Source organism: Chelmon rostratus, chromosome 17 (assembly GCF_017976325.1).
Source record: "Chelmon rostratus isolate fCheRos1 chromosome 17, fCheRos1.pri, whole genome shotgun sequence".
Taxonomy (NCBI): Eukaryota; Metazoa; Chordata; class Actinopteri; order Chaetodontiformes; family Chaetodontidae; genus Chelmon; species Chelmon rostratus.
Window position 1 is genome coordinate 12,648,882 of NC_055674.1, and position 13,112 is coordinate 12,661,993.

General features: G+C 44.8%; 1 protein-coding gene across 1 annotated transcript; it reads left to right on the plus strand.

Moving 5' to 3' along the window:
* The first annotated feature begins 2,244 nt into the window (after positions 1-2,244).
* Positions 2,245-11,009, plus strand: nptx2a (neuronal pentraxin 2a). Its single transcript, XM_041957712.1, has 5 exons — positions 2,245-2,694; positions 4,480-4,726; positions 6,961-7,205; positions 10,035-10,214; positions 10,782-11,009. Exons 1-5 carry the CDS (start codon positions 2,245-2,247, stop codon positions 11,007-11,009), a joined length of 1,350 nt encoding a protein of 449 aa, XP_041813646.1.
* The last annotated feature ends 2,103 nt before the right edge of the window (positions 11,010-13,112 follow it).

The window sequence follows — 13,112 nt, forward strand, 5'->3', positions numbered from 1 at the left end:
GGCTAATGGCTTCATCTGCCATCGACACGCGTTTGTCTTCTTTTTTCTAAATATACAGAAAGGATGACATCAAATCATGTTGCACATGCAACAGCGTGGCACTGCTGTGTGCTTGGCTGCAGAAAGAGTTCTCCCTCTTTTTTAAAAAAAAAAAAAGTCGCTCTCTTTCTTTGGGTTATTTTGAGGAGAGATCCCATCCTGAAAAGGATTTGAGATCATAGTTGTTTTTTTCCACGGTTTGACATGTTTCCACATGAAATAGGATACCAGGGTGAGATTTGTGTCAGGAGGAAGCAGATTTGAATATAAGAAAATGTTTGTCACACAGTGAAGTTTTCACACACTGTTCCTCCATCTCTGTATGGATACATTTGTCCCATTTGGCCTGAACCTCACACTTTGAGAAACTCAACCACAAACCACAAAGCAGAGCCACAAATCTGCCTTTTTTTCCTTTTTTTTTTTTTACTTGTTCATGTAAAACTGTTATCTAATGGTTATAGAATAACCTCCTACCAGCCAGATTAGAGCAAACACCAAGGATTATTCTTAGTCCTGTTTGGCCCAGCTAGCAAGTGTTATGCTTGCCACAAACACCCCAATTAAACAGGAGCGAGAATTTCCAGTAAACCTTTGCTGGCTTTGCCATCAGCAGCATCAAATAGAATAATTACAGCAGCACTGTGTCCTCACATCAGCAGCCTAACGTTCCCTATCAGCCTGACAGAGGGAAAATCTGTTATTGACTGGGTCTATAGAAGCAGTTTAAAAAAAACAAAAAAGAAAGAAATCTTTCAATGAGAGCAACTTGGACTGAAGAGAGACCTCCAGAATGCTTTGATGGCTGAATTAATATTTAAGAGAAAGACATTCTTTCATGCTTTATATTCTTTAACAGCATGAAAACGTAGCAAATGAGAGCTAACCTGTGACTTCTTTCAACGCGACCTTGCCGGCACTCAGCATAAACCACCATATTTTCCCAGCGAGACGTGGGCTTGATATGTCTGAATTGTGTCTTTAACTTGAATGCATCTGCTCAGCAACATGCCTCCCAGTCACACTGCATCAAAGGCGGGACAAAAAATACTGTCATTTCAAGAGTCAAGTGGAAGGTTTCGTCAATGCCACAGAGCATGCTGTGGAGAAAATCAAAGTCCTTTTCCCATGCAGACATCAGGGTGCGTAAATGAGAGGAGGCAACGGGGATCTGGTTTTCATTCAGGTCACACCATCAAACTTCCCATTTCAACTGTGGATCTGAATTGGATTTGCTAATCCTTATAGTTTGACCTTAGGCCACGTGTGCCCTGTTGGAAGAAAGAGAAAAAGGCATTTTAGTTCAAACATATTCAGACTCTGTGGGGCAAAAAGAGTGCAGCGTTTCCCCAATGTGGGATCAAGAAAGCTGCTCAGTGATCAATCATCACTCAGAGTGTCAAACTGTTAAATCATGGGCTGTTTGGTGCTTATATTCATTGGGGCATCAGTCATAGTAGCCAAACAGAGGTTACAGAGTCCTGCAGAGGCGAACACCGCACCTTTAAACTGGACCACTAACTCTTAATGTGCTTTTGTTTGACATCTTTAAGCCTCGGCGCGTTTGAGCAGGTCACAGAGAGTCAGTGAGGCGCACAGACAGCATGACTTGGATCTGCTGAGATTCACTGATGACGTGGGCTGAAGCTGTATAACCGGAGCGCACAGATGATGAGCGGAAGCGCCAGTGCGCACCTCCCCATAATAATCTGGCTGAGCAGCGTCGCTGTCTTTTCAGCACCACTCACTGACAATCCAACCAACCGGAGAGGCAAGACAGACAAGCCTGACTTCTCTGCACCCTTCTGTGGATTTTTTTATGTATATATTTAACTCAAGATAACAAATCAGCACAACTTTTTCCCCCCAGTAAAGGAGCTACCAATTCTGATTTTTAATCTGCCGAGTTTCCACCCGCTGAAAGTAAGAATTTAGATTTATTGCTGTTGGTATTTTTCAAACAGGACCGACCATGTGGTTGGTGGATGTATGACTTGTAATTTTTCACTGCGGATTCTGCTTTGCTTTTTCCCATGTTCTCACTATAAGTTTGGTCTTTTTTTATTGCACTTTGGAAGTCTATAAAAATGTCCGCAGCCACTTGAATTAATGAGCTGACGGTGAAATAAGTTTGATTATTTTACGGGAGAGGTAATTTAGGAGCCTTTGTTTTCCTTTAATACGTGGATTTTGCGTCTAGTCGGGATGCTGATTTTCGTAGTTGGACTGTTGTACCTGGTCAGTGGACGCGCGGTGCGAAGCCAGGACGCTACAGGTAGCCGCTTCGTTTGTAACGCCATTCCCCCCGGCGCGGAGCCGGGCTGCGGGTACGGTCCGACGGGAAACCGCGTCCAGAGCAGCAGCCCCGTGGAGGACGAGCTGCGGAACACGATCATCCAGCTCCGGGAGACCATCCTGCAGCAGAAGGAGACCATCGTGAGCCAGCAGGGGACCATCAAGGAGCTCAACTCCAAGCTGGCGCGCTGCGAGGCGGCAGCCGACGAGTCGTCGCAGGGCAAGCCCCGGGGTCAGGGCTCCAGGCGGAAGGAGTACGGCAAGAATACCATGGGAGACCTGCCCCGGGACCCCAGCGAGACCATAGACCAACTGGGCAAGACCATGCAGAGTCTCAAGGGTCGGCTGGAGAACTTGGAGGTAAGGTGGCTCAAACGTGCTGCTGCTGCGTAAACGTGCCAGAAAATCACTTTTTCTGGTTGTAGCCCTAAACCAGCATTATCAATTACTTATATTAATGTCATCACAGTCCCCTGCGCCTTAGCACTGCTTTTCAGCATTTTGCCGGTAATTTGAACACACGCCTAATGCTCTGCGCCGGAGGAGAGCTCTCAGTAGAGCCGTGAGATCAAAGGGTCACGTAATAGGCATGTCACATCAATACGCTTTATTTAGAGGATAGCTGTGATGGTGAGACCCGCAGCAGAAGAGTCATCAATAAGACATGAGCAACAAAAAAAATCTTGTCAAAGGTGTAACCATGGATGTGGTGCAGGGATTTGAAATGCATCCTTGAATAATAAATGAGCACCGTGTGCGTGCGCGTGTGTTCCACATAATGCTTTATTTGCAGTCATGTGACCAATTATTCATAGCGGCTGATGAGATTAATTCCAGAAGATTTCACCAGAGCAGTGAAATCCCATGGATCAAAACGCCTGTGCATTTCCCTGTTGACCTGAGAGCTTTTGCATCCGGACCAGCCCTTTGTTGAGTCCCAGCAGACCTCACTTCTGGCTCTGAGATCTCTCCTCATATTGAGGTCAGCTGTAGTGGAGTGCTTTACATATTGTACAGCAGGAAGCTGATAGGAGCCCTGGCTTTATCTCTTATGTCATATCATATCATCAGAGTGCATTTTTCTTTCTCCACCTGACAGCCCTGACGCCATAAACAATCCCATTCCTCTATATTTAAATTCAAGGTTATTTCTATATACAGTATGCTGCATTGCTGATCCATTCATCTCTCTCTTCCCTTCCCCCCTCACCCTCTCTCCTTGATTGCTTTAATACCCTGATCAAATCAAGGATATACTGCTGCTGTGAGGATTCATATTATATTGCATTTTAATCACATGTCTATTGATCTGCATCTGCTTAACATAATGATTATTGAAAGACTGGTGTTGCTGATACCATATGGCTCCCTGGAGCAGGACTTCTCTCTCTAATCAAAGCCATCTGCATATCTCAACAGTTGCATTCAGGACCTTGCAGCTGCTTGCTTCAGCCTTTGGTGCAAGATAGGGAATCTCTCATTTGAGCTATTTATGTGGGTCCAGTTTGTCAGAAAAAAGATTAATCAAACTCTGTGAATGTGCTACAAAGTGCCTGAATCCCAGACTGCAGGGCAACATCCACACAGAAATGAACATCTGAGGGCTGCACAGTGAAAGCGCCACCTAGAAGCATGGGCCTAGGCAGTTGTTGTCCCCCTTTTTTTCCAAAAACCATCTGCCATCAAGCCCGGTGTGAACTCTGGGTGATGTCACACGTGGCGCCTACCTTTAATACCCGGCCCAGCCACGGGTGTTTGGCGGGTCACCAATCAAAGTCCGCCACAGGGACACGCTGTCTTCAATTTGATAATGCTGTATCAAAAACAATGGTGCTGAAAGGATATCAAACCTGAAAGGTGGATAATATCAGTCATCTACTGAAAATCTAGGTCTGTATGGAGACTGAATGCCTGTTTGAGTGCACAGGATTAACTGGATTAAATGTCCGTGTCATTGTCTGCATGTGTCACTCCTATATCTATCTATCTATCTATCTATCTATCTATCTATCTATCTATCTATCTATCTATCTATCTATCTATCTATCTATCTATCTATCTATCTATCCATCCATCCATCCATCCATCCATCCATCCATCCTCCTTTCTGCTGTTCCCTGCAATCTTTCCCACTCTGCCTCCCAGCAGCAGAGTTTGCGTCTCCCCAGCACAAATGTGTCAGCCGGAGGTGTCTCGGCACTGACTCCCCTGCCGCCGGAGCTGCGGGAGCTGCTGCGGCAGCGTCTGGGTGCACTGGAGACCCAGCTCCTCCGGAAGGTGGCCGAGTTGGAGGAGGAGAAGAGCCAGCTCTACAATGAAACAGCGGCCCACCGCCAACGCACCGAGAGCACTCTCAATTCCCTCCTGGAGAGGATCACCGAGCTTGAGAAAAGTAAGTGATACAGTGGGTGCTGTGAAATGCTGGCCATGTTTAATGCCAGGCATTTTGGGGAGGGGGGGGGGTTCTTTTGTCTGGCAGATTTTTACACTAATTAGTCAATCCCTGTGCAAATTTTTGATGATGCAAGGAAAAACCACACAACATAGTTTTTTCTTTCTCTCAGAGCTATTCTCGGAGCAGCTCCTGGTCTTGGAAATAAGGCTTGGAAAGCAACACTGAATGCTTAATTAGTTTAAGAAATATTGGAGGGATGTCCACACTCCAGGGCATCACTTTGATGGTCGACGTCAAAATAACACAAAGTATCTCTGCCCAGAAGGAAAATTATTTTAGAAGATTATCTCACCACTCTCTGGACATTTCCTGTAGGCACGTGTCCCCCGAGGCTCGGTCGATTCAATCAGTGGCTGTTTAAGGATACAAAGTTTAACCAAAGTTAATTGTGCAGCTTTAAAGCAGTTGGGCACAACAAGCACACCTGCCTCTACATTATAATGAGTCAATACAATAGGCACACAACAAATACTACCTTTTTGAGCCTCATTAGGTTCAATTTACATCAAGACAGTGTCAGAGAGGTGTTGATTCAATTCTAGAGTGACTATTGAGGCTTGAGTTTGTGGTGTCAGCTGGAAATAGGAGGCTTTTTCAATCCATCCCCGCAATTAATTTGTAACATGTTCTTGTTGTCTCTCTGATCTGGGCTAACATTAAAAAATAGTTGGATAGAGTCCAGCACCCCATGATCCTTAGATGTCTGAGCCTGAGCTTGTAGAGGAGCAGAACGGGGCGCTACGCGGTAGCTGCAGAGGACATTTTTATATGCTAGTCTTTCTTTCTCTTCTTTTGTGTTGAGTTGTGGGTCAGAGTGGTTTTGCTGGTTCCACATGGGCAAACCCTGCGAACCTTTCATTCAGTGTTGCAGCTGCACAATATAGCCAGAAAAATGGTGGTTTGAAGAGTAGCTCGTAAGCCTCAAATACTCTGCTCAACAAAGATAAAACGGTGGTTCAATCCCATTAAAATATGCAACATGTTTCCTTGGTGCAAATCCTCTGCAAAGTAGTGTGTGTGTGTGTATGATTTTCACAAACCCCTTTTTCCTCTTTTATTTTCATTTTGTCTTTAAATTTTCAACAAGCTTCTGCCTCTCCTCCTGTCTTCATCATGCATGATCCAGCACCCGTGTTTACTCCATTTTTGGTTCATTTCTTCATTCAGAGTCTTTGAAATATTAAAGCTGTTGTTATCGTTCTTTAGCTGACCAACAGCCACATAATTCATAAGTTGTGATGCATTTTGCATCTGAACTAACGCACGCAACAGGGAAGTCCGTAAATAACGAGCCTGGGGTTTCGCTAAAAGATGAGGTTGACATTTGGAGTTTTTAAGCATCAAGTATCAAGTATCTTGACAACTATTGCATTATTGTTGGGAAATTTGCTCCAAGCATTCATGGTCCTCAAAGGGTGAATTGTGCTAGCTTTTTTCTACTGACCCTTCATGTAGCGCCATCATCGGGTCAGAATTGTACCTCGGTTAAAGGCCAAACGCCTGCAGAAGCAATGACATGCCAATCAGTGCCTCAGCATGCTAACACGCTCATTATACCTGCTAAATATCAACAGGCTAGCATTGCTACTGTGAGCATGTTAGCGTGCAGTTGTTAGCATTTCGCTGACATCATCGTGCTAGCATTATTACTGTGAGCACATTAGCGTGGAGACGTTAGCATTTTGCTGAAAGTTCTGCGGTGCCTAAGGACGACCTCACAGAGCTGCTAGCGTGGCTGCAGACTCTTAGACTCGTTGCGTCCTGGGAATGGAACAAATGTTTTTTCTTGCAGATGACAGACTGGCTGTCAGACTGACTTACATCTACCGGCCCGCAGCTAAAAATCACCAGTTTCCTCACTGATGTGAAGTTAGAAGCAGCTGGCCAACCTTTACCGTCACTCATCCATTATTACTTTGCTTTATGTTTGCTTTGCTAGCAGCCAACATGCTTCTTCTTCATCATCCTTATCTTCTGCCTTGTCTTCCTCTTCCTCATCTTAAATGAAATTGCCTTTCCATGTTTTTATTTGTGTCACCTTCCTCAGACATCTCCTGCTACAGTCTTCAGCATCACCATCATCAGAAGGCCATGCAGAAGGCTTTCCTGATTGGATCAAGTCATAACTCATTAAAACCATATAACCATATGTGCTCATTATGCATCAACAGGTAATAATGCCTTCAAGTCGCCCGAGGATTTCAAGGTGTCCCTCCCTCTTCGTACCAACTACCTGTATGGACGCATCAAGAAGAGCCTACCGGAAATGTACGCCTTCACTGTGTGCATGTGGCTCAAGTCCAGCGCCAGTCCTGGGATAGGAACCCCATTCTCCTATGGCGTGCCGGGCCAGGCCAACGAGATCGTCCTCATCGAATGGGGGAACAACCCCATTGAGCTGCTAGTTAATGATAAGGTATGTCCATAATGACAAACAGGTGCCTCTGTGTTCTTTAGTTATTTGTTGATAGAGAAGAGAGCAACTCTGATTCTTTCGCTCTGCCCTGATTATTTTCTGACAAGGGAAGACGTACTCGAGCTCAGAGTCATTCATTATTTGCCGCCTGGCAACGCTGCTGGCTGTAACGATGCCAGTAAACGTCGACCTTCGATGACGCTCGTTAAACACAAACAACACGTGAATGTGTTCACGTCGGTCTGCTCTGTGGCTCGAGGCGAGCAGATAGCGATCGTATGTACATGTGAGCAAAATAATGATCCACTGACCATGGGCTCTGAATATTTAATTTTGCACCTTATAAACATTTAATATCATTGACCCACATTCCGCACACACCCAAGAATAACAGCAATTCATTAGAGAACTTGCGCTGCCATGTGTGCTCATTTGAAGGCCTGGTCTTCTTTGCTTTCTATGGGCACTGTATCACATACTGTGAGCTTTCAGTCAGCTGAAAAGATTTTAATTAACGCAGCAGCAAGCAAAGTGGCAGAAACATACACGAACCATTCACGTCATTCAGTCTCCAAAGAAAAAGAATTGTATTTTTCAGTTTCATGATAGCACGACAGCTTCTGCAGCAGTGTAACGTTGGATTTGCCGGGTTTTTTGGGTAAAATGTTGCTGCACTGGAGAGGATTTTTTTCCCCCACTGTCTTGTTTACATTGGGGCGTTATTGGCACAGGCAGGTCTCCTCACAGCTTTCCCTTCACCATGCATTATACATGTGTTCAAGTCAGACAGATGAGAGAGGGATGGTGGGAGAAAGGCATGAGAGCGCGAGCGGAGAAAAGGAAGGGAAAGGGGCAGGAAATAGAAAAGCTGCAGAGCGTCGGAGGTGACTGAGCGCTGAGAGGAGAGGAAAGAGCGAAAGATCAGAAGGTGCCAGGAAAAGGGAAGTCATAACGTACCAGAGACAGAGAAGGAAAGCAACCAAGAAAAAGAGAGCAAGATGGAGAAGAGAGAGAGAGGCAAGGCTTGTGAATATGATTAGCGTATGTGCAGCAGCACATCCATGTGTTGAACTTGTTTACAGTGATAACAGGGTCCGCTGGGGCACATTGTTTATGCTGATGATTTAGCTGCATAAGGAGAGGGAAGCAGAAAGCTGCCTTGACAGTATTAAAAAGTGCAGCGTTGTCTGTATTTTGTATTTGTGGGTGGCTCTGCAGAGAGGGGGTCTTTATTGTTATACACTAACGTCTTCATCCAGTTAGTCGATGTTTTTGTTCAGGGAAATCGCAGACATCTCTGCTTTTTCCCCCCCCAATGTTCAAATCAAGTAAAACATGCTTATTTCATCTTCCAATCAAATGTGGTTGCCAGGAGTTTAATCTGTGGTGGTCTTGTACGACATTAAAACTGAGTTGTTTTGGCAAGTGTGCACGGGTAATCTGATAAATTCGACGTTATCGGGAAGACCTTTTTCCAAATTTTAGAAAAACTTCAAGCATTTCTCTGCAGATTATTGTTGCAGAATTTTCCCGATGGCACTCAAAATTCAGACGTTTGTCTTTGGCATCATGCGTGTGAGCTCATTTTGTTTTATCAGACTTGGAAGCAGATACTTTGCTGGCTTCTTCTCTTCTTCTATGACCTTTTGAAACTATTTCATACTTATCTGCAGAACCTTATCTGTAGCCTTTCGGAGCTGAAGAACAAAACGTCCTTTGGACCAGAAGTAAAATAATCATGGGCCTTTATCACAGCAGACGTGTTGACATTTTACAGCAGGCAAAGCAAAGACGTACTACTAACACCTGCATTCATTTTAGGCACTGGTTCCAGGGCCCTGGCATTGTACATGTTGGTTCAGTGAAACACAGAACGAAGTTAAAGCTGTGCTTTTCCTTCTCAGACAGTCTGATGTGAAAAAGGCCTATAGGAAAATAATAATTCTACTATAATAATTAAATAAAATAATTGTAACACTTTATGTTTTGAGACTGAGCTCATTTGTAGTCATTTAAATGAAGATGAGTGAAACATTTATTCATAGAAGTGTAAGCCCTGTGGATATGGTCTTTTAATATTAAGCTCTTTGTGTACAAATCATTATGGCCGTCATAAATTAAGTGCTGCAGAATATTTGAAAATAATGTATTTTTCACTTTAAGATCCTAAACAGCGAGCGAGGCTCAGACTAGTCCCACTCGCAGAGACTTTATAATAATGCTGCCAGTGTTCCAGTGTTCCCAGTGGCATTTAAGATGCCACCTGGCATTCTCAACCAGGTCAATTGCCTCTGTAATTGCGAGTGACTTGAATTTTACTTTCAGCGTCTCTTCCTATCTTTTAAGCTTTACATACATCTGCAACAACATGAGCGAGGGTGAAGTAATTCTGTGGGCTCATAAGAAAAAGGCTAATGAGTTACACGCTCGCAGTCTCATGTGTTGCGCTGTAGCCTCAGAGGACTGTGATGTCATGGGTTGGTAAAATAACCAGTTGTTTTTCTTTGATCTGTGAACAAAGCGCAAAAGCATAAGAGGACGTTGTTTTGCTGTTAGCTACCCGACTGCTTTGAAGGATGTTCTATCCCTTGATGTCACCTGGGTAATCTAAATTTCATATGTCGTGCTGGATCATCTGGAGGATGCTCTGCAGAGGGCTGTCTCTTTGATGCCCTAACCCTTCTAATTGCTGTCCTTGTTTCTAATGCGCCGCAATTAATCTCAAACCTCTCTTGACTTATCTCGCACCGTTACACCCCCCCCACCTCTTCTCTGCTCTTTCCTCCCTGCCTTCATGCTACTCACCCTTGGCCCTTAACCCCTGACCAGGTGGCCCAGCTCCCCCTGTCAGTGAGTGACGGCCGCTGGCACCACATCTGCATCACATGGACGACCAGGGACGGTTTCTGGGAGGCTTACCAGGATGGCGAACGCCTGGGCACTGGGGACAACCTGGCCCCGTGGCACCCAATTAAACCTGGCGGGGTGATCATCCTGGGCCAGGAGCAGGTGAGCGCAGTAGAGAAGCTTAGCCGATAAAGAACAGGTGTGTGTGCATGCGTGAGTGTGTGTGTTTTTCCTCCCGGTGTGTATTCTCCCCTGAGCTCAGTGCCGGAGGCACAAAGCAGTGAGCGGGGGGAGAGGAGGCGGAGAGGCTCTTCTCACGCTATCCTGGTCGTTTCAGTCTTACCTCATTCACTCAACTGCACCTTTGTGCCCTTGGGAGCTATGTTAGCGGGTTATTCTAGCGGTTAGCTCCATGACAGCACCTTGTATATACTTAAGAAATGGACAGTGATGTAGGAATAATGTCCATGGAGAGCCATTAACTCATGCTGCATTAGTTTGGAGCCTAAGGAGGCTGAGTGGTTCTATGCTTCAGTCATTCACACAAGGTGAGATTGCTCCCTGTTGCACAATACTGGAGACTGCAAAACACTTAGATATTTAAAGTGGCAGTGCACTCATTTGGCAGTTTGATGAATATCAAACAGAATTGATTTATTTTAATTAAGATCTGTTTACATTTCATCAGAAGTTAACTTGTGAACATTCATTTGCTGTCTCTCTATGCAGGACATAGTCGGCGGCCGCTTCGACGCCACCCAGGCCTTCGTGGGCGAGCTGAGCCAGTTCAACATGTGGGACCGAGTCCTGCGGCCCGTGGACATCATGGGTCTGGCCAACTGCTCGGCTTATATGCCGGGCAACGTGGTTCCTTGGATTGATGCAAATGTGGAAGTGTTTGGCGGTGCGAGTAAAGCTGCTCTGGAAATCTGTGAAGATCGCGCTTTCGATTCTTAAAGGATCTGACGCAAGGAAAGCCGGTATCGCCACTGGGACGGAGAAGCTGCGTATTCTGACTGTTTGTTGCTTATGTCAAAGCCCAAAGCAAAGGGTATAGTGCAACATCTTTACATATTTATATGCTGCGACTGCTCCAAGACTAAATGTTTAATGGACTCAGATTCACATGTTGATGTGTCCATTCAATTTGAACCCTGGGGACATTACAGGAGACTTCAAATTAGTGTGCTCATCTGAAGAAGATATGCTATTGCATCAGTCTACTGTAATGATATGACCTACTGTCAGTCTGTGTTTTCTCTTCGGCAGATCAGCTTTCATTTGACACCTCTTTGAAAACGGCTCTTTTTGGTTGCAATCCTCAGACTGACAATGCTGCACTGTATTCGTGGTGAATGTGAGCTCAAACAGGCTTTGATGTGCCGTGGAACACTATTCCTGACTTACATGCTAGAATACGAGATGCTGTGAGCCTCCTCGCTGTTTAAAGAGCAATGAGGCGGCGAACCAGAAGCGCAGTGAAATGAGGTGGATGCTCCTGAGTTCAAAGTGGACGAGAACGACCCTCGCTGTTGTTTTTTTTTTTTTTGAGACAACGCGGCAGAGCGTCTAAATATTATGCATGAGCCCGAGCGGTGAGTGGATGTCAGTTCAGAAGTGACAGTGCATGCTTCCTGTCAATACACAGAGTGCGTGTGGTGCGTCCAAACAAGCCAATGTGGCATGCTGACAACATTACGTAAGAGCGTGTGTGTGTGTGTGTGTGCGTGTATGGCTTGTCTTGCGTGTTAAGAGATTATGAGGCAGGGAGGACATTTTCATTCTTGTAAATCTATGCTTAATACCTCTCTGCCCCTTGAGCAGCTGCCATATCCCAAACAGCTTTATGGATGGGCTGGCTCTGCTCAGGTTAATAGCGATGTCGGACAGATGCCCAGCACTGGCGTATCGACAGAGCTGTGGATGCCCGCCGAGCGCCCGGTGGGGGCAGGAACTGGGCCCTGACCTTCAAGGACAATCCTTAATTCCTCATCTGGGTAGTAATCATCTGTGTTTATGAATGAGTGTAGCACGACGTCAAATGAGATCAGCACTCTATGGACATCATGAATGTTGCTGCAAGATGGACTGAACAAGAAGAATAGTTTTGATCCATGGATATATATTTTTTAAAATATAGGGAATCAGAGGATTTTGGCACTGCTTAGTGAACACATCTGACGCTTTTTGCAGCTTAATTTATGTTTGTCCTTAATGTTGTGGTGGACGTTTGTTTCAATGCTGTTTGGTCTTCATAAACAGCGAAACACCGATATCAAGCCTGGTGCTGGAGCCTCTTGAGGAAACAATGTAAAAGAGGCATCAAAGACATTAAGTTTCTCTCTTTCCTCCGTGTGGAATTTCCTTACTGAGTAGACACTAGTTCAAAAGCCATTAAGAAGCTTCTATCCACGTTAGGAAACAATGCAGTTTAACAGAGAGCAGAGGAGATGCAGTAGTTTGCTGGACAGCGCAGAATGTTATGAACACGAGGGTGCACACTCAGCATTATAAGGACTTGTTGGATGTGCTGCCAACATGTCGTGATTGTTCCTCTTTTGAGTGTCTTTATTAACAATGTTTCAATGTAAACTCAAGAGACGTCTTTCCTGTATTAACTGTATTTTTCTTGCTTTTTCTGCTCATGATTTTTGTCCATTAGCAGCACATCATGTAAGAAAAAAAAATGCTTCGTTTATATGGTGAATGGCCTTTTGTGAGAACCATACGTGCTTTTGCTTGTGGACAATTCAATTCTAGCAGCACAGACAATGAGGGAAAGAAAAAAAAATGTGTTTGCTGTCATTGTTTTAAAGTCACCTTCCAGTGCGTGCAGTACCCATTTAAGTTTCTGCCATGTGGTTGAATGTCCTTTTGCACCCAATAAAAGAGAGAACAAGTTCCAGAGGTGTGGCGATTAAAGCGGCAACTCAATAATGTGACAGAATAGCTAAGCAGCTGTTTGAGCAGTTGAAGCGTGTTGGATTAAAATATCATTGCGCTGCATTAGTGATGAAGTCAGTGCAACCTTGAAAAGGTCATGCATCATTCTTCCCTGAT